Genomic DNA, 21,898 nt, shown 5'->3' with positions numbered 1-21,898 from the left:
GGCTGTTCACAAACATTTCTAAAACTGCTAATCTAATTTTCACTATGTTTGGTGTAGAGCATCATTGGGTATCTTAGAGAAGGAAGGTCTTAGGGACGGGGCCAAAGCATCCAATAATAGTGTAAAAAGTCTCTGTCTTTACTCTCAGTCATCAAGAGAACTGATACTAGGTGTATGTAGTTATTGTAACGGTCAGCCGGGTTCGATCACCAGTGGCCAGTTAGCTCAGTTGGTAGAGCACCTGACTAGAGATTCAGGGGACCTGGGTTCGAATCCCGATCTGGTCCGTTGCATTTTCTCTCTTCCTGTTACATTTTGGTGCCGTAGACCAGCCCCTTGAAATGACAGGTGAAAATGCCTGTCAGGGGATTAAGATCCTGGGTTGATATCTTCTGGTGTGATCGATCATCGGTAGCCAGTTAGCTCAGTTGGTAGGGCACCTGACTAGTGATTCATGGGGCCAGGGTTCGAGTCTTGGTCTGGTTCTTATTAGCCTTGTAATTGCAACATTTAGCTGAGATGCAAAAACAAACATGGTGTAGATCTAACCAAAGACTTGTTGTGTAAACTGTAGATTTATGTATACAAATCTAAAAGACTTTATATCTTTTGTCAAGTTTGTTAGTGTTAGTCAATGCATATATATTTTTACAGGTGAAGTCTGCGCTTACAGATATGCTGGGAAGTGCATTGGAACAGCCCAACATCATCACAGATTTAATTTTATTCCACAACATAGCTTTTACTGTGGAATTCAACCAAACAAATTATCTTAACAAAGTTGAGGAGATCCGTGCCACAGGAGGAACTGATTTTACAAAGGCTTTTAGTCACCTGGGATCAGAAATGAGAAGAGTTGAGCAAACGACTGGTAATAATCAAATGTTTGGGGATAGGTTTTTAGGTCACCTGAGTAGACTCTGGTGACCTATTGCAATTGGTCAGCATCCGTCGCCATCCGTCATGCATTGGTAGACATTAACAATTGAACTTCTTTAACTTCTTGACAACTACCATTTCAATTGTTTTTCAAATTTGGGACAAGGAGGCCATAAATTGTAAATTTCAGGACTCCTGCTTTCCTGGGGCCTGAGGGACAGGACACAAACTGCCAAAAAAGTTTACCAATATTGTCACATAGGAGTCATTTATGTTTCTAAAACATTTCTTGTTTTTTCACCTCCGTATTTGATCATCCATCTTTTTGTCTACTGATTAAGGATTATGTGCCGCTTTAATTGGTATTTCTTCAACAATTTACATTTTTGAAAAGTTATCATTTACATGTTAAACATTTTGATTGATTCCCTTTTATGCTCACAAATACATGAAATATATCATTGTAGATAAAGAGATAGAGAAATGTGTGGTAGTGTTCCTTACTGATGGGATGGACGCTCAGCTGTATGGAACCAAACAGGTGCGCAATGAGTGGTTCGAATGTCTGATGGGAGGACTGAAAAATGTGAACACTTCATTCACAATTCATACTGTTGGATTTTCCAAAGGTAATCAAACTAAAAGTGGATATTAGGATACAGCTGCAAAAATATTGCTTCCTAGTCTGAAAAATTGGAATGGACTCTTCCAGTCAAGCATTTGAATTTTTCAGGTGAGAGAGCTACAGTTAAATCCATTCCTATGAAATAGAAATGTGTACTCTGATCTCATTAATGTTAATGGGTATCAAGTTTTTGAGGTTCCCAGATGGCAGAGTTTGAGAGTATCTAATGTCCCTTATCTAACTGTTGTAGATCACCATTATAATTTCCTGAAGAAGTTAACAGAGCAGGGATCAGGAGAAGGAATGTTTCGGTACTGTGAGCCAAACGATGGCTCTACAGTTCTTAAGGAAAAACTCCAGGAACTCTTTGATTTTGTTCTCAGCAAGTATGTATTGGTTTGACATCTTTTTGGTATTCCAACCTGGGAATTAATTCGTCTGTTCAGTGATGGTCTGCATATTATGAATTAACCTAATCCATTTCTGAAAATGACACCAAACTAATTTTGATACTGGTCAATCAAAGATTCATTTTTAAAAGAAGCAGAGAGAAAATTACTTGTTTCTTTATTATTACAAGATAGAAAAAAAAGTTATGAAATTAATAAGTTACCTGGAAAAATGAAATAATAAATGTTTTCTTCCTCATACAAGGTAAACAGACTTGGCATATCAAGTGCTAATTTTCAGATTTTTAGACAATAAAACTCTTAAAGTTTTATTGTGATCCGATGCAGGGACAATTGCTTTTGAAAGAAAGCGGGGGGGGATTGCTGTTGTCAACTGTAATTACCCCCCTCCCCTAAAATGGGTATAGTTCTGCCCAAACCTCTAACTCCTGAAGAAGGGGAGGGGGGTTGATCCTTCTGTACAGTATGTCCATTCAGTTTTTAACTACTACGTGTATTTACCACTTCATCACCACTATGCAAAAGGAAGGAAGAAGCAAACAGTCCATGAATCTAACTTTGCATGTAAAATTAACAAACTTTCATTGTAAAAATAATGGATAGAGTACATTTGAAATGTTATTGCCTTGCCCCATGGACTTTGAGTTTTTGAGAATCACCTGTGCATATTGTCGTTAGCATGACAAGATCAGTTGGAAAAGAGCTAATATTATATTACTGTCAAAATAAGTATGTTTTACTGGAGTTCAGAAATATATATACTTGTAAGTGTAAATCAATATTTTTGGAAATTTACTGATGGATAAAACTCTTATGTACATTTCCTTTTATGCTTGTACTGGGGAATAACTAAAATAAAATGTATACCATTGGACAGCTCATTGCTAGAATGTTGCCTGCCAAAATTACTGTGTACTTCTATTACTGACATAAATGATATACATCTTTAGTTCCACTGCACCGATGAAAGTTATGATCTCCATTCCTGGAACCAATCAAATTTTGGAGGGAGTAACAATGAAAAACACAGCCACATTTCTTGGGGAGATAACCAAAGATGAAAATTCAGGTATTACACTTGATATATGAGTAGCTTGTTTAGTGACTTTTACATTTAATTTGCAATCCATGGTTAAAAAGTTACAGTCATTGTTTTGAAGAAATATTTATGAAATTTAATGCACAGGGTACACAAATACTTCTAGGATTCAGCATTTTGCTGGACACATGCAATAAAGTCTACTAGTGATCTAGCCATTTCTGGTGTTTAAGGTGGCTCCTTACACCAACATTTTATTTCATGGTTTCTTTAAGCACCTCGTATGAAGCATGATTTCATAAGGGCTATTCCAGAAATAAATACATGGGGGGGTCGGGAGGCACCTTTTGTATATACCAAGCACCCATAAAAAAAAATAAAAAATTACCCCATGACCCATCAAATTAATAAACTCATTTTACAATGACCCATCTAATAAAAAAAAAAAAAAACTAACCAGACCCACCACAAAAATATTTTTAAAAATGAAAACGGTACAAATCTCGCGAGGTTTTCGGGACAAACATTCTAGTCAATGACGCGGTAATGCCTGTGCGACATTGTATCACAGTAGTTCTGAAGAAACGATGTCACATCAACAATCAAAGGCATCTATGGCGGGAATGTTGGAAAGATTGGGAGTCCAAACGATGCTATTATCATGAAATGGGTATGGATATGTTTTTCCACGAATCGTTCGTCTTCTAATGGAGCCCGCGCCCGGAGGCCTCTAAATCACCATCACACCGACTGATAAATATAACGCATCGGTACCCTCGTATAAATCAACTAAGGTTTGCCTATTTTTATTAGAAAACGGAATACCTATTGGTTTCAAAATATTCCCAAAATCGATGCACTGTAAACTAATAATCTACAGAACAGAGTTCGCCGCCATCACGTCCAAAGGGACCCTACTAAACGCGTCTCTAATTTGAAGAGTGCCGTAATGGAAAGTTATGCGCTGCAAAGAGCGACAACTCGAATAGTTCTATGTTACTTCCGATTTCCGATTTCAAAAGCAGCATTTCGAAAGCATGTTTTCAATTTTCCCTCCCACGTTTTGTAACCAACACGACAAGAGCGACAATAAAAATATTCTGAAAACTCAACACCCACGTGACACAAAATAAAACAATAGAAACTACCCACTACCCATAATAAATATTTTTTTAACAGTCCAACCACGGACCAATTAAAATATGAAAAAATACGACCACCCACACAAAAAAATATCGTTTGCCGCCCGACCCCCCCATTTGATCATTTCTGGAACAGCCCTAACCGAAAAAGTAATTATTTTATATGATTTTTTTCAGAATGGTAAAAGAAGTACTGTATTTTGTTTGCAAATAAGAGATTCTAGAGTCTGAATTTTGTGGTGATTTGATACATGATATGGATATCTTATAATACATGCATAAAAGACATACATGTATATAGATGTTCTTATTTATTGGGGGGGGGGGGGGTATTTTTGAAAATTGAAAGCATTATTTGTTATTTTTTTTAAATCTACAGATAAAATCTTCAAAAAACATATGGATCAAAATTTCATTTTGGAAAATATATGGTCTTATCTTCAAAAGCCACTGGCCATGATTAGTCATGTTGATGTGCAAAGATTTCGATATAGTGCAGATTCATATTTGACTAGGGACTCAAAAATTTATATGAGAATATATAGTGAATTTTAAAAAATATTTTCAAGAGTATCAGGGCCACACTAAATCATGTCAATAGGCAAACATTCCTAAGTTGTGTGAAATTTGTTTTTTCATGGACCCTGGAGTTGAGTTGGGGCTAAAATTGGGGATCAAATTTTACATAATACGTGAATAATGGGGGGAAATCTTTTTAAAATTATGCTTCTCCAGAACAGCAGGGTCATGTTATTCATATTAGTATTAAAGTATCCCAATGTTGTGTGGATTCAAGTCTGATGAATGAAATCACAACCTCATGATGCTAGGTTTGGGTCTTGATATGGGGTAAAAAAAATTACATGGGATGAATGAGGGTAAAAATCTTCTGATGAAGAACAGCAGGGCTAAGGTGATTCAGGTGAGCATTGTTGCCCATGGGCTTCATGCTCATTCATCCCAGACATGAGGAAGGAGAAGATTGTCCAGAAAGCACATTATCTTGTGTATAAGTAACTTTTAATTGTCAAATGCCTTTATTCTATTTTTAAGGAAAGGCTGAATTGAGAGTAGAACTGTGGATTTTTGTCAGTGATCCCGATTCCACAGAGATATCGGTGGATATAGAAATGACCATTTTGAAGGTATACAACATATTGCTTTTAGGTCCATGAAATAAAAAGGAATATAATTTTATACAGATGAAAAGAATTTTTATGTTTGAGGTAAAATCCTGTAATTTTACTTGTTAAATTTTCATTCCGATATATTTGCATGATTCTTGAGCACCAAAAATTTTAACAAAGTTTTGTCACCAAATTTAAGCCAACCATTTTGTTTAATGTAGGTGTCCTTTGTATGTTGGTCACCTCGATATACGTCGGTTGGCTTTTCTGATGGCTGGCCTTATTAACAGTAGAGGTACAGTAAGCGAATGTTAACTGATGAAAATTTTGTTTTATGATAGGACGGGCAGCCAGAGAAAGTATTGGTGCCGTGTGAAGTTACTACAACAAAAAAGCAGATTGTAAATGCTGAGGAGAAGATTATGTGGAATGTGAAGGTGCTGCAGAGAAACAGCGATGTTCTGTCAGCAGCCATAGGGAAAGCCATCAATGATGGAAATGGTCAGTTACTGTTAAATGTACTTCAATGATATGCTTGACTTGCTGCACTCATTACATGTATATGCACCATTATATGATACTACATGTATAAATGCAAGTACTCTATCTACAAAACCAAATATTCCAGTATATTTTTGTGCTGGTACATTAACTATACTGCCCTCCTGTGATATCGCGGGTTCTGTGGTATCATGGTATTTTCCTTTTCTTGTCACCACGTGCAAACAACTTCACCTTGTGGGTGTAAATTTTTAGATTGTAAACACAAGGGTATTTGCATAATATTGTTTTGTTTAATGCCATGTCATTTGTTAAGTAATTTATTAATTAAGCTTCATCTTTGTTATATTTTGTCATGTTTTCAATATTCATAGATTATATGCATATTCATTTAAATAGACTCCATAAATACCCAAGAAGATGCTGGGAAAAAACACCACATTTCGGAACTGGTTTCATCGGTCATCTGTTATATATTAGTTTCTGAGATAGTTCAGTTTTAAGATAGATCAACAAAATGTATTAACCACTGCAATACCATAGGACCGCAGGCTATTAAAAGTGATTTTGATGACCACACTACATATTGTAGAATTGTTGTCCTAAATTTTTTTTTACCATAGCCCACAGTAGTATCATTTAGAATTTAACAAAAATATCTCAGCATATATCATATTCGTGCTTTGTAATATTAGAGGGAATATTTGTGTAGGTTAAAAAGAGGTTTACTGTAAGGAAACTAAAATGAGTTGTATACTCAAATTGGTGATGCTGACTTTATGAATATATTTATTTCAATCAGTGAAAGACAACCTAACAGGCAGAGTGGATAAGCTTCAGGAAAGGGTGTCTCGCGTGCCACTGTTCAGAGGAGACTTGATTAACAAAGAGTTGAGAGATGTTCTCAAAGTAGTTCTGGATGATATAAAAACCAAGGTATTTCTGATGTAGATTTTTAAGACTTGAAAAATTTATACTGTTGAGCCTTTTTAATCGAGGCACTGAAGTAAAAGTTCCATGCAATATTGTCTGGATAAGTAAAAGATCTGGACAAATAGTTGTACAAATGAATAGTATCCCAGAAATATTTTCCAGAAGCTGAAGTGTTAGGATTGTTGGCAGTTACATAACGTAGCCAAACTCTATTTTTGATTGTTCATGTTTTTTAACAAATAGGCTGTGAAATATGTTTTGTTAAATTTCTAGATCAATCACATGAGATCAGTACTAGCAGAATATGCTCGTGGAAATACTCAGTCTGTGCAGATGTTGGCTCGAGCTCATGACATGAGATATCAGGCTAAGGTATCTCTTCATTAGATTGTGAAATTCAAGGAAAGTCACTCTTTCATACATAACTTATTTAGAAAATTTGAGTAAGTGTTTAGTAAAAGAAGTGACTATATATATTGTATTTATTTTTATACAGTTTTCAAGATCCCGGAGACAGAGGATCGTGGATAAGCGAGTAGCGAAGAACATGCCTCATCTACAGTCAGCTCAAGCTCAGCTTGACCAGCTGGTGTTGAATCGTGAGGAAATTGAACAAATGTCTAGATCATCACTGGAGTTTTTTGTATGTGCTCTGTCTTTGAACAGTGTAAAAGATATTTTGTTGGACTGTGATAAAGATGATGCGATAGGATTTGGTTTGGCTGTTCGCAGACAAGAACATGTACTGGATGCTCCAACACTGGTAAGGTCATTAAAATATGTATTATGTAGATCATTAGAATATGTATTATCTTTAAGCTAGATCATTAGAATATGTGTTATATATATAAGCTAAATCATTAGAATGTGTTATATATATAAACTATAAATCATTAGAATATGTGTTATATATATAGAAGATCATTGGAATATGCATTATACATTTATGTAAGATCATTTGAATGTATGCACATTAGATGTGATATATATTTTCTTATTTTTATGTATGTGCCCTTTTAAATGCTATATTTTACAGGTGGACCTTCACTCTATAAGTGGGATATCACTATATTTTACAGGTGGACCTTCATTCTATAAGTGGGATATCACTATATTTTACAGGTGGACCTTCATTCTATAAGTGGGACACTTGTAAGTAGGAGTGCCATGTTGGATGCTCTGGAATATAAGATAAACTGTGAAGGACAGCTCAGAGCTCATGGTGGATTTGATTTCAGTCAGCCACTTGGTGTTACTACTGTGGGCCAGTCAAGAGAACCAATCAATGCATGGCTCCCTCTATATTGCACCAGACAACACTGGGAAAGGGTCAAGGTAAAAATCTAGATGTAGGGAACTTAAATCTAGTACTGCAATTCATAACTGGTCAACGTGAAATCATCTTCTTTTCAATTACAATATATCTGTATGGGTTTCCAGTAAAACACACCCACATGTAACCCATTGTTATGGGGATTGAGGTAGTCAGGGGGTATGTTTTTCCTTCTTCCATACCTTTCTTCCTCCTTATCCTTGCTCTTTTCCTAATCCCCACTCCCTTTTTACCCTTTTCCCTCCTGTTCTCTGACCCCCTTCTATTCTCAGGGCCCTCTTTTCTTTCATCACTTCCCTCCTCCTTGATTCCCTCTTTCATACTTGTCATCTCTGTCTCCTGTTCTCCTCCTATTCTTTGATCCCCTTTACCCACTTCCTTTTTAGCTCACCAATGAGCTGAAAGCTCAAGTGAGCTTTTCTGATCGCCTGTTGTCCATATATCTGTAAACCTTTTACATTTTCAACTTCTTCTCCAGAACCAATGGGCCAATGTCGACCAAACTTGGGAAAAAGCATCCTTGGGTGAAGGGCTTTCAAGTTTTTTCAAATGAAGGGCCATGCCTCCTTCAAAGGGGAAATAATCACAAAAATGCAAAAATTGGGTGGGGTCATTTAAAAATTTTCTTCTCAAGAACCACTGGGCCAGAAAGAGCTGAAAATTACATGAAAGCTTCCAGATATAGTGCAGATTCAAGTTTGGTAAAATCATGATACCGGGGATAGGATGGGGCCACAATTGGAGATCTTTGAAAAATTTCTTCTCAAAAACTACCGGGCCAGGAAAGTGGAAATTTACATGAAAATTTCCTAACATAGTGCAGATTCAAGTTTGTAAAAATCATGGCCCCTGGGGGTTGGATGGGGCCACAAGGGGGATCAAAGTTTTACATTAAAATACATGGTGTATATAGGGAAAATCTTTAAAAATCTTTTTCTCAAGAGCCACTGAGCCAGAAAAGCTGATATTTACATGAAAGCTTTCTAACATAGTGCAGATGTAAGTTTGTTAAAATCACAAGGGGGATTAAAGTTTTGCGTACAAATATATAGGGAAAATCTTTTCTTCTCAAAAACTACCAGGCCAGGAAAGTGGAAATTTACATGAAAGCTTTCTAACATAGTGCAAATTGAAGTTTGTTAAAATCATGACCCCCGAGGATAGGATGGGGCCACAATAGGGGATCAAAGTTTTACATACAAATATATAGGGAAAATGTTTAAAAATCTTCTTCTCAAAAACAACTGGGCCAGGAAAGTTGAAATTTACATAAAAGCTTCCTGACATAGTGCAGATCAAGTTTGTTAAAATCATGGCCCCTGGGAGTAAGATGAGGCAACAATTGGGGATCAATTTTTACATACAAATATATAGGGAAAATCATTAAAAATCTTCTCCTCAAGAACCATTGGGCCAAAGAATTTTACATTTACTTGAAAATTTCCTCTGACATAATGCAGATTCAAGTTTCTTTAAATCATGGCCTCCAGGGGTAGGTTGGGGCCACAATAGGAATCAAAGTTTTACATGCGAATGTATAAGGAAAATCTTTAAATATGTTGGGCCAAGGTAACTCAGGTGAGCTATGTGGCCCATGGGCCTCTTGTCCTTATTGATAAGCTTTTTTAAAATTCTTCTGTCCACTCCGTCTACTATTCAATTCAATCTACATATATAATGGATATTTTATGTGTGTATCTATTTTCTGCCAGGTTTTGCTGAAGCCTTCCCTGGGTTATTTCTGTGCCTTAGATCCACTAGGTTACGACTTCCAGCAGATGGATGTGATGTTCATGGTCTTGGGGTCGATGGTGGGAGGTCTCACTGACACCACAACTAATGATCAGCAGTTGAAGATGATCTTCTGCTTTCTCCGAACCTGTCAAGGTGAGATCACAGATTTCATCTCTGAAATGAAAATCTTTTCAATTTCACAACATTCCATATTACTATTGATAAGTTATAGAAAGGAATTAAATATGTTTGCAGATCCTAATTTGTTTGTCGAATTATTTTGATGTTTTATGCTTTACTTGTAGATGTTTAAAACATGTTATTATAGTGAATTTTGGGCACTGTTGAATATCATATCTGAGTTATGATTATTCAATAATCATACATATTTTATACATATTCTTTTCTTTCAGCATGTGTTGTTGAGTTTTCATTGGAAAACAAACTTACCGAGGCTGTTGGTAAATTCATTACCTCACCAGAAGATAGATTCAAACATAAACTCCCAAACTTGTACACCATGATTGGATATGTTCTGTCCCTGCCAGCCAACACAATTAAATCTGTCCTAGGTTAGTTACTTCTACAGTTATATCCACACCCATCGTCAATGCTTTTATTTCTTTTGCTAGCTTTATTGAAAAAGTTGACATAAATTGACATTTCTTCACTTTACATACAGATGGTAAAGAAGATCTGAAGAAATTCTGGCTTGCTATGGTAACAGAATGTATGAGGAGAGGTGGATCCAGACTTCTCAGAGAAATCAGCTCCAATGTTAGCCATGGCTTGATTGATTTGATTTTACATGCGAAGAAAGGTGATAACCATAGACTACTTTAATAACCCATGTTTGGATAAAGATGGAATGATTTTATTCTTTGTCACACCCTTGATTATTAATATAGATTCCTAAATATACACAATGAATTTATAACTCACTTTTACTTACATATTGCTTAAATGTGTGTAGAAACTCTCTGATCAACAGACCACATATGTTCTCACAGTTTGATGTTTAATACGAGTAGTTTCACATCAGATACAGAGTCTACAGTAATATAAATGTGTGCTGTATCTTTATTTTCTTACACACTTGTACACTGTTTACATATGTAATTACTACAGTGTAGGAAACATGATATCTTGTAGAAGTTGTTAGTTTTTACTGATGCATTTTCATTTTTTACAGAGAAGGATGTGGTTGAGGAGAAATCTGGATATTCAGAACTAGTGAAATGTCTGTACCATGAAATCAACAGTAACAGTAAAGATTTACCCCTGACAAAAGTATTTGATCCCCGTGAAGGTCTGACAATCGATGACAGCATGACAAAGAAATATGATGAAAAATTAGATCAATCCATGGAAGTTTGGGCACAAGCAGAGCTGAATATAATCAAAGTATGCCAGTCTATCTTCATGTTGTTTTTTGTTAGATAATTTTTTCAAGATGACATGGTGTTTGTTGATTTTATATGTATGTAATGTCAAGATTTTCACATCCCTTGTATTCCATCTAGGGCTATCTAGTAATTGATCCATCATTCTGTATCTAACTATTTGGCTTATCCATCCATCTTGTTTGAGAGTTTTTAAATCACCATAATTTTGATATCTGACATTTTTAAGACTTCTGACTTCATAGATATGAACAATTCAGATTTAGCTAGTTATACAGTAGATCTAGGAGAAGTGGGGATTAGAATTTCCTGCATCATTGAAGTTTTAAGCATGTGAAAGCTCAAGTGAGCTTTAGGGATTGGGTGGTGGAGCCAATGATAGTGACATGGGGCATTGTATTCCACAAACTTCACATTTCTGATGGATTTCAAATACTGTATCAATAGAATATTGGAATACGTTGTATAAGTTTTAGAATACTGGAATATACACTGTACAACATAAGAAATTAAGTTTATAACATACCTTTCATCATTTTATATGCATTCAGGTGATAATTCCTTTAGGTAACTGTAATTGCAGACTTGTCACAGATAAATCATATATGTTGAAATCTTTCAATTCAAGAACAAAAATCAAATGAAGAAAGTGAATGCTGCGAAGAAAGCTGTGAACCAGTGGCAGCAGGAAGGACGTGCTTCTGTGGTGGTGGATCAAATGTCTGGGACAGAAAATGAGGTGGATGATCCATGTAAACTGACACAATCAAAGCTACAACATCTGACAAAGGTTTGAATTTAGTAGAAGTTCATGTTTCAGTGTATAGCTTCGGGTTGATTTAATCCATATTCAGTAAAATGATATGTCATGTGTAATTATGTTTTCACCGACTTGGATAAAGTTGGTATACACTTGTAGAATTCTACATCAACTAAATGACATTCCTTTTTGTGCCTGTGTGTCCGTATTGCTGTGTCTTTAAGATTGGGATGGTGGGGGGTTGAGCATGTAGATAGTTACAAACTTGTTATTTTACTGTGTATTTTACTTCTTCAGATTATACAAACTTTCTCCAATCAAACCAAACCAGCACTACCACATTTTTTGGGCTGCATTGCCTTTGTTGAGATTTGGCTGTCCCAGTCCATGGACACAGAAGAAATGGATCAGAACGATGGACTTCCACCTAAAGAGTGGATCGAGGCAGCTAAGGCGGCAGTGAAAAAAGCCTACACGTCTGCTAATGGTCAGTATACAACACACTCTACACATTTACTAATGGTCAGTATACAACACACTCTACATATTTACTAATGGTCAGTATATAACACACTCTACACATTTACTAATGGTCAGTATACAACACACTCTACACATATACTAATGGTCAGTATACAACACACTCTACATATTTACTAATGGTCAGTATACAACACACTATACATATTTACTAATGGTCAGTATACAACACATTCTACACATTTACTAATGGTCAGTATACAACACACTCTGCACATTTACTAATGGTCAGTATACAACACACTCTACACATTTACTAATGGTCAGTATACAACACACTCTACACATTTACTAATGGTCAGTGTACAACACATTCTACACATTTACTAATGGTCAGTATACAACACACTCTACATATTTACTAATGGTCAGTATACAACACACTCTACACATTTACTAATGGTCAGTATACAACACACTCTACACATTTACTAATGGTCAGTATACAACACACTCTACATATTTACTAATGGTCAGTATATAACACACTCTACACATTTACTAATGGTCAGTATACAACACACTCTACACATATACTAATGGTCAGTATACAACACACTCTACATATTTACTAATGGTCAGTATACAATACACTATACATATTTACTAATGGTCAGTATACAACACATTCTACACATTTACTAATGGTCAGTATACAACACACTCTGCACATTTACTAATGGTCAGTATACAACACACTCTACACATTTACTAATGGTCAGTGTACAACACATTCTACACATTTACTAATGGTCAGTATACAACACACTCTACATATTTACTAATGGTCAGTATACAACACACTCTACACATATACTAATGGTCAGTATACAACACACTCTGCACATTTACTAATGGTCAGTATACAACACACTCTACACATTTACTAATGGTCAGTGTACAACACATTCTACACATTTATTAATGGTCAGTATACAACACACTCTACATATTTACTAATGGTCAGTATACAACACACTCTACACATTTACTAATGGTCAGTGTACAACACATTCTACACATTTACTAATGGTCAGTATACAACACACTCTACATATTTACTAATGGTCAGTATACAACACACTCTACATATTTACTAATGGTCAGTATACAACACACTACACATTTACTAATGGTCAGTATACAACACACTACACATTTACTAATGGTCAGTATACAACACACACTACACATTTACTAATGGTCAGTATACAACACACTCTACACATTTACTAATGGTCAGTATACAACACACTACACATTTACTAATGGTCAGTATACAACACACTACACATTTACTAATGGTCAGTATACAACACATTCTACACATTTACTAATGGTCAGTATACAACACACTCTACATATTTACTAATGGTCAGTATACAACACACTACACATTTACTAATGGTCAGTATACAACACATTCCACACATTTACTAATGGTCAGTATACAACACACTCTACACATTTCCACAATATATGACCTGATAAACACTTAAATTTCCTGCCTTTGGGCTTCACAGGATTTTATCCATGACTACCCCGCTTCATATCCCAGAGAAGTTATAGAATGGTTATTTCTTAAGTAAAGCATGACAATGCAGGTAAACGTCATTAATCTAATCTTGTTACAGAGCAGGTAAACTGTTCCACTCAGAATAAGGATGAGGATACTCTAGTTGTCAAAGGAACTTGGAATAAGGATCCAGCACCAATCCAAGAGGAACAACAGGCTGGTAGTGATAGCCCATGTTTAGCCAAAGGTCAAGGTCAGAATGATATTGATGCTGACTATGAAAGTGATGGAAGTGATGATGATTATGATGACTCAGATGATTTTGATGTGTCATCAAAACCAAGAGTGGTGGAAAGAGTTGTGAATAAGCATATATTGTTCCCTGTGATGTTGACCTTGATTGACCCTGACCTAGATGTGGTTAATTTTACACGGCTACTGATGTGCCAGGTCATCACATGTCACAGCAACAGCAAAGTAAGATCAGCCGTGGAGAACAACCAGTATATCGACTTTGCCAACACAGGTATTTTTAATAGTCACTCACAGGCAGAGCTGAAGGTGACTACTAGTTTGCACTCCATCTGTCCATCCATCCTTCTGTCAGTCTGTCACAACTTTTTTCTTCATGCTTTCATTTTGGAAGCTAAAAATTTGTATGTGGTTTACTAATTAATGCATGTTTACTGATCAAGATTAAGTTCATCACAGTGTACAGATTTTTAAAAGATTTATGGGACTTCATGCCAAGTGTAGTTGCTTTAACATAGGAATCTGAAATTTGATATATGGTTATCTAAAGAGTATATACACATGAAATTCCACTTTTGTCACAGTTGGATTATTCTGACAAACATTTTAAAGCTTAGTCTCATGGTTGACTGAGTTAATTCTTGTACTCTATATAGTTTTCTGTATTATTATATTGTGTTAGATTTATGTAATTTAGGGCATACCAATTTGTAATTAATTTGTCGGATTCGCTGCATCTATTTACAAGAGATAGACATTGTAATATTTCCTGGTATCAAAAAATAATATCCGCCCATTGGTCCAAATATATCCAATCATAAATTTTTCAACTTTATTCAGTTTACACACAACAAATCTTATGACACCATGTGACACTAAGTGACAGAAACATGGGTAGAATATAATGTTGTGGGTGTCGAAGACACTAAATAGATGTGAAAATGCCAATCAGTATATTCAGAATACAGGAAGTGAGGTTGTTCCTAAAACAGCAATAGAACTTGAGGCTGAGGATACATTAAATGAATTCTTTTTTGATGTGACGATAAAGACACCTTCTTTTTCAGATGATCGTTGATATGTTTTGAATATCAAAATTAAAGAAAATGCAGAAAGTGATACAGACTGCACATGGTCTGGACAATATTTATTGACTTATTAAATTCTATGTTCTATAATTTTTTAATCTATCTTATGGTTATGCATAAACCGTTGATGTAAGATTATTGATGCAGAATATTACTCAAAAGACTCGGGGCTGGTAGGGGACATGTATTGCTATGGAATACTTACAGAATGATTGTTCTTCTAGGATGCTAATAAAATCGAAATCATGTTTGTGAAATTGATGATTTCCATGAATAAGAAAGAAATGTATTAGTATTAGACTCATTTAAAGTATTAGGACTTGACTCAAATTCATATCCAAGAATTTTCAACAGCATTAGACTAATTCTAGTTATCACCAACATTGAAAGTCAACTAATATGTGGAAGTAGAGTAATATGTATTTCTTTAATTTCAGTATCAAAATAAATTTTCATGTTGTGAACTTTTTGACTTTTGATGTTTACAGCAGTTGACTACCAAGAGGAGCTTAAAAAATTGGATGCATCTTTAATAAAAATGAGAGAGGATGCCATAAAGGATGTAATGGAGTCGATACAGAACTTACGAGCAAACTACTGCATGCTGCACACACCATCTATGTGGGCTTTTATAGGTATGTGAAGACTTAGAATGGACTTTTAAAGGTATGTGAAGGCTTAGAATGGGCTTTTATAGGTATGTGAAGGCTTAGAATGGGCTTTTATAGGTATGTGAAGGCTTAGTACAGGCTTTTATAGGTATGTGAAGGCTTAGTACAGGCTTTTAAAGGTATGTGAAGGCTTAGAATGGCCTTTTACAGGGCTCGAAATTAACATATGCCCGTCAGTCTGTGACTGGTTAAAAGCCTGGCTGACTGACTGACATTTGTTTTAGTCAGTCCGATGAGACTGACCAGTTAAGTTTCTAAAGCATCATTTTGGAAAATATACTTATGAAATTTACACATTTGGCATGCTTCGATCTGTAGACCTATCAGACAAATCTGATTTGTAAATATAAATCCCACATTTAAGTAGTGTTGAAAAATCGAGAAAATTTCATAATCGATAATCGGTCATAATCGAAAGAACTGTTTCAATCAATGATCGATATAATCGGTATTTACATGTAGTTTATAATGTTTATTATTTTGGGGGGTTATTTCTATTTAGTTTTATGGATATGTGCAGTATACACACTAACTGGTGTCACTGAATTCCCAATTTTCAATGTGGAGTCCACTCTGACTCTCCTCCGCACGTCTCAATATAAAAGCGGGAGTAACAGTCAGATGAATCTCAGATTAGATATTAATTAGTGTACAAGCGACAATCGATTATGAAAAATAGAATCGATAATCAGAATCTAAGAGCCAAAAATGATCGACAATCGATTGTCGGCGACAATCGTTTCATCACTACATTTAAGTGTTACAATATTGTTTAAGTCATATTGAGCTAAATTTCATTCTAATATTAACATTAATGAAATGTGTTGAATTATTTCTGGAAAACTCTGTTGGACTGGTAAATGTTTCAGCGGACTGGTTGAAATTATACCCCATCAGTCTGGCTGGACTGGTGACATAAAAAGTTAGCTTCAAGCCCTGTTTTATAGGTATGTGAAGGCTTAGAATAGGCTTTTATAGGTATGTGAAGGCTTAGTATAGGCTTTTATAGGTATGTGAAGGCTTAGTATAGGCTTTTATAGGTATGTGAAGGCTTAGTATAGGCTTTTATAGGTATGTGAAGGCTTAGAATGGGCTTTTATAGGTATGTGAAGGCTTAGTATAGGCTTTTATAGGTATGTGAAGGCTTAGAATGGGCTTTTATAGGTATGTGAAGGCTTAGTATAGGCTTTTACAGGTATGTGAAGGCTTAGAATGGGCTTTTATAGGTATGTGAAGGCTTAGTATAGGCTTTTGTAGGTATGTGAAGGCTTAGAATGGACTTTTATAGGTATGTGAAGGCTTAGTATAGGTTTTTATAGGTATGCGAAGGCTTAGAATGGGCTTTTATAGGTATGCGAAGGCTTAGAATGGGCTTTTATTGGTATGTGAAGGCTTAGAATGGGCTTTTATAGGTATGTGAAGGCTTAGAATAGGCTTTTATAGGTATGTGAAGGCTTAGAATGGGCTTTTATAGGTACATTGTTCCTCATGTTGAGTTGATTTTAAAGGTCAAGGCCACTGAAGGATATTCCTCAAAATCCTTTATATATACTTGTTTCCCATGTTGTCACATCCTATTGATATTAAAGGTCAGGGATCAAAGGTCAAAGCCACTTGGTCTATATTTGATATCTTTGTGGGTGATATGCCATCTATGATGTATTGATTATTTGATAAACTTCACCTTCCTTCACCTCTCCTGTAGTCTAGGTGGCCAGAGGGCGCCACCGAAGACTTTCTAACCAGCTCTCTCCACTCTCATCTGTTGTCTGCTATTCTGAGGAAGGCTGTTACTCAGTGTTAGGCCTGTCTACTCTGGGATGTTTTGTCATCTCATCTCTTCCTCTGCCTTCCTTGCTCCCCCCCCCCCCCCCCCCCCCCCCCCCCCCATACTGTGCCTTGCAGGATCGTCTTAGCAAGTCCTGATGATCATGAGACGTGCCTGTACCACTTCAGTTTGCATTTCTTTAACTGTGGTCAAGAGGTCTTCATAGGGCCCATTAGCTTGTCTGATCCTGTTCCTGGGTGATCCTGACTTCTTCATTTGTGATGTGATCTTTGTAGGAATATGGATATGACCAAGGAGCGCATCAGATAAACTAGTGGGACTGAACATTGTTATGAAGGGATGCTCCACTTATAATTATACCCCCCGAACGAAGTTCTGGGGGTATATAGGAATCACTCTGTCTGTCTGTCTGTCTGTCTGTCTGTCTGTCTGTCTGTCTGTCTGTCTGTCTGTCTGTCTGTCTGTCTGTCTGTCTGTCCGTCCGTCCGTCCGTCCGTCCGTCCATCCGTCTGTCTGTGCAGATTCATGTCCGGGCCATAACTTCTTTGTTCTTTGACTTAGGCATACCATATTTGGCACACAGGTAGATCACCATGAGACGATGTGTCAAGTACCTTCATGACCTCTATATGACCTTGACCCTTGACCTCAAGGTCAAAATTAAAGGTTTTTTACAATGGATTCGTGTCCAGGCCATAACTTCTTTGTTCTTTGACATAGGCATACCATATTTGACACGTGAGTGTATCACCATGAGACGATGTGTCATGTACCTTCATGACCTCCATATGACCTTGACCCTTGACCTCAAGGTCAAAATTAAAGGTTTTTTACAATGGATTCGTGTCCGGGCCATAACTTCTTTGTTCTTTGACTTAGGCATACCATATTTGACACATGAATGTATCACCATGAGACGATGTGTCATGTACCTTCATGACCTCCATATGACCTTGACCTCGACCTCAAGGTCAAAATTAAAGGTTTTATAATGGATTCGTGTCCGGGCCATAACTTCTTTGTTCTTTGACGTAGGCATACCATATTTGACACATGAGTGTATCACCATGAGACGATGTGTCATGTACATTCATGACCTCTTTATGACCATGACCTTTGATCTCAAGGTCAAAATTATAGGTTTATGCCATGGATTTGTGTTCGGACTATATCTTCCATTTTCTTCTACAAATGCATACCGTATTTTTACACTCAGGAAAGAGGTAATTTATACCTATTAACAACACCCTTTGGGAGATTGGGGTAAGCGGGGGGTATTCTTAGTGAGCATTGCTCACAGTACATCTTGTTACTTTTGCTCTATGTAGAATAAAAATTCAAGATTCCTTCTTTGAAACAAACGTATATTTAGTAGTCCATACAGAGATTTTTAGGTCACCTGAGTAAGACCTACTGCAATTGGTCATGTGTCGTCCTTTGTGTGTTGATAATTTATAATTTTGTAGTTCTTCTTGATAACTACCATTCCAATTCCTTTCAGATTTGGTATGAAACATCTTTGGGACAAGGGGGGCTTAAATTGTTATTTTCAGGGCTTCTGCACACCTAGCTGGGCCTTAGGAGTTGGGCAAAAACTGCCATACATCAATACATCAACCAATATTCAAAAATCTTCTTTACAACTGCACATCTGTAAAAAAAAAAACAAACAAAAAAACTAAAAAAACTAAAAGCCTAGTCATGTAGAGCAGGAAAGTCTCTACCAAATTGTAAGTTTCATGATCTCCAGGGTAGAAGTTCTGATTCCAGGGTGGTCCAAATTAGTCATATTATATTAATGTTTCATACATTATATTGGTATATAAAGTCGTTCATCAATATAGGTACTTTTGGGAGTATTTAAGTTTTAAAAACATGTCTTGTGTTATACTGCTGCTGAATATTAGAATTCAACTTATATGCAAAACAGGAAATGTTTCTACATTTCCTAGCCCTTGGGGCTAGTGATACTTTTAACTAATACTCAAGTGACCGATAAGGCCTGTAGGCCTCTTGTTGAATACATGAATGCTTGTACAGATATTGAACTGATAATGATGACATTTTTAGCTCACCTGAGCCGAAGGCTCAAGTGAGCTTTTCTGATCAAAATTTGTCTGTTGTCTGTCGTCGTTGTTGTCGTAAAGTTTTCACAATTTTATCTTCTTCTTCAGAACCACTGGACAAATTTCAACCAAACTTGGCCAAAAGCATCCTTGGGTGAAGGGCTTTTAAGTTTGTTCAAATGAAGGGCCATGTCCCTTTCAAAGGGGAGATAATCACAAAAATAGGGTGGGGTCATTTAAAAATCTTCTCAAGAACCACTGGGCCAGAAGAGCTGAAATTTACCTGAAAGCTTCCTGACATATTGCAGATTCAAGTTTGTTGAAATCATGGCCCCCGGGGGGTAGGATGGGGCCACAAGGGGGGATCAAAGTTTTACATACAAATATATAGGGAAAAACTTTAAAAATCTTCTTCTCAAGAACCACTAAGCCAGAAAAGCTGAGATTTACATGAAAGCTTCCTGACATAATGCAGATTCAACTTTGTTCAAATCATGGGCCCCGGGGGGTTGGATGGGGCCACAATAGGGGATCAAAGTTTTACATACAAATATATGGGAAAAATCTTCTCAAGAACCACTGAGCCAGAAAAGCTGATTTTTACATGAAAACTTTCTGACATAGTGCAGATTCAAGTTTGTTCAAATCATGGCCCCCGGGGGTAGGATGGGGTCACAAGGGGGATCAAAGTTTTACATACAAATATATAGTTAAAATCTTCTTCTCAATAACCACTGAGTCAGAAAAGATGATATTTACAAGAAAACTTTCTGACATAGTGCAGATTCAAGTTTGTTCAAATCATGGCCCCCGGGGGGTAGGATGGGGCCACAAGGGGGGGGGGGTTCAAAGTTTTACATACAAATATAGGGAAAATCTTTAAAAATCTTCTTCTCAAGAACCATTGGGCCAAAGAAGTTGACATTTACATGAAAGCTTTCTGACGTAGTGTAGATTCAAGTTTGCAAAAATCATGGCCTCCAGGGGTAGTTGGGGCCATAATAGGGACTAAGGTTTTACATGCAAATATATATGGAAAGTCTTCAGATATGGGCCAAGGTGACTCAGGTGAGCGATGTGACCCATGGGCCTCTTGTCATTGTACAGCTACCATTTCCATTAATGTGTAAATCCATGAAAGGATTTAATGTTTCTTGGCAAAACACTAATTACAGAATTAAATCATTCATGATAATGATGTAACAAATAGAATACTATGACTACAATGTGTAAACATGCATTAATTCTATCTATTGTGCATATAACATTGATTTCATAGCGGAATTGTTCGGATCTACTATAAATGTAACAATTTTAGTGATTTCATAGCGGAATTGTTCGGATCTACTATAAATGTAACAATTTTAGTGATTTCATAGCGGAATTGTTCGGATCTACTATAAATGTAACAATTTTAGTGATTTCATAGCGGAATTGTTCGGATCTACTATAAATGTAATAATTTTAGTGATTTCATAGCGGAATTGTTCGGATCTACTATAAATGTAACAATTTCAGTAATTTCTAGAGCAGACTATTACAATATTCTTCAAGTATGAAAAAATGTATAGTACACGTATGTAATTCATATACTGGGGTATGTCAATTTTACATGTGACTTTTTTTTTGCAGGTTATTTGATGTGTACTTACAAAGAAAGAAATCAAGGATTTAGTGATTTGATTTCTACCATTCTGGATGAAAATTCTCAGGATAATTTCCCACTGCTGGCAGACAAAGTTAGAGTTATGTTCCTTGGAAAGTACAATGAGCACATGATACTGGCGAGGGGAAATGTTTGGCTTCCTGAGGTTAAAATGGCCAAAAAGTTTGCTGAAGTTCTTGGAGAGGAGGTAAATTCATATTAATTTGAAGTACTTTGGCTATAATCAAAAAATGAAAATCAAACAGCTAAAATATATTCAGGTTTACATACTTGTAAATGTGGATTGAGGGTATCTAACATGGAGACATTTGAACTTAATTGCTTTGGACAATTTTCGTATATATGTACAGGTATGCAAATGAATATTACTATATATAGATTTCACACATTTTCATGGGGGTCTGAATTTGGTTCTCAAGGGTGA

At 36.1% G+C, this 21,898-nt stretch overlaps 1 protein-coding gene across 1 annotated transcript in view; it reads left to right on the top strand.

Moving 5' to 3' along the window:
- Positions 1-21,898, top strand: part of LOC130052307 (uncharacterized) — a 46,462-nt gene that overhangs the window by 20,952 nt on the left and 3,612 nt on the right. The window contains exons 21-39 of the mRNA XM_056156785.1: positions 655-871; positions 1,347-1,508; positions 1,755-1,890; positions 2,865-2,983; positions 5,149-5,240; positions 5,564-5,723; positions 6,526-6,659; positions 6,930-7,028; positions 7,153-7,419; positions 7,779-7,991; positions 9,702-9,876; positions 10,137-10,295; positions 10,406-10,543; positions 10,916-11,127; positions 11,755-11,916; positions 12,184-12,373; positions 14,061-14,468; positions 15,771-15,917; positions 21,441-21,661. Coding sequence (XP_056012760.1) covers positions 655-871; positions 1,347-1,508; positions 1,755-1,890; positions 2,865-2,983; positions 5,149-5,240; positions 5,564-5,723; positions 6,526-6,659; positions 6,930-7,028; positions 7,153-7,419; positions 7,779-7,991; positions 9,702-9,876; positions 10,137-10,295; positions 10,406-10,543; positions 10,916-11,127; positions 11,755-11,916; positions 12,184-12,373; positions 14,061-14,468; positions 15,771-15,917; positions 21,441-21,661 — 3,411 coding nt within the window. The remainder of the gene's footprint in view (positions 1-654; positions 872-1,346; positions 1,509-1,754; positions 1,891-2,864; positions 2,984-5,148; positions 5,241-5,563; positions 5,724-6,525; positions 6,660-6,929; positions 7,029-7,152; positions 7,420-7,778; positions 7,992-9,701; positions 9,877-10,136; positions 10,296-10,405; positions 10,544-10,915; positions 11,128-11,754; positions 11,917-12,183; positions 12,374-14,060; positions 14,469-15,770; positions 15,918-21,440; positions 21,662-21,898) is intronic.

The sequence above is a fragment of the Ostrea edulis genome, chromosome 2 (assembly GCF_947568905.1).
Source record: "Ostrea edulis chromosome 2, xbOstEdul1.1, whole genome shotgun sequence".
Lineage (NCBI taxonomy): Eukaryota > Metazoa > Mollusca > Bivalvia > Ostreida > Ostreidae > Ostrea > Ostrea edulis.
The sequence above is the reverse complement of the archived record's forward strand: the minus strand, read 5'-3'. Positions and strand labels throughout refer to the sequence as shown.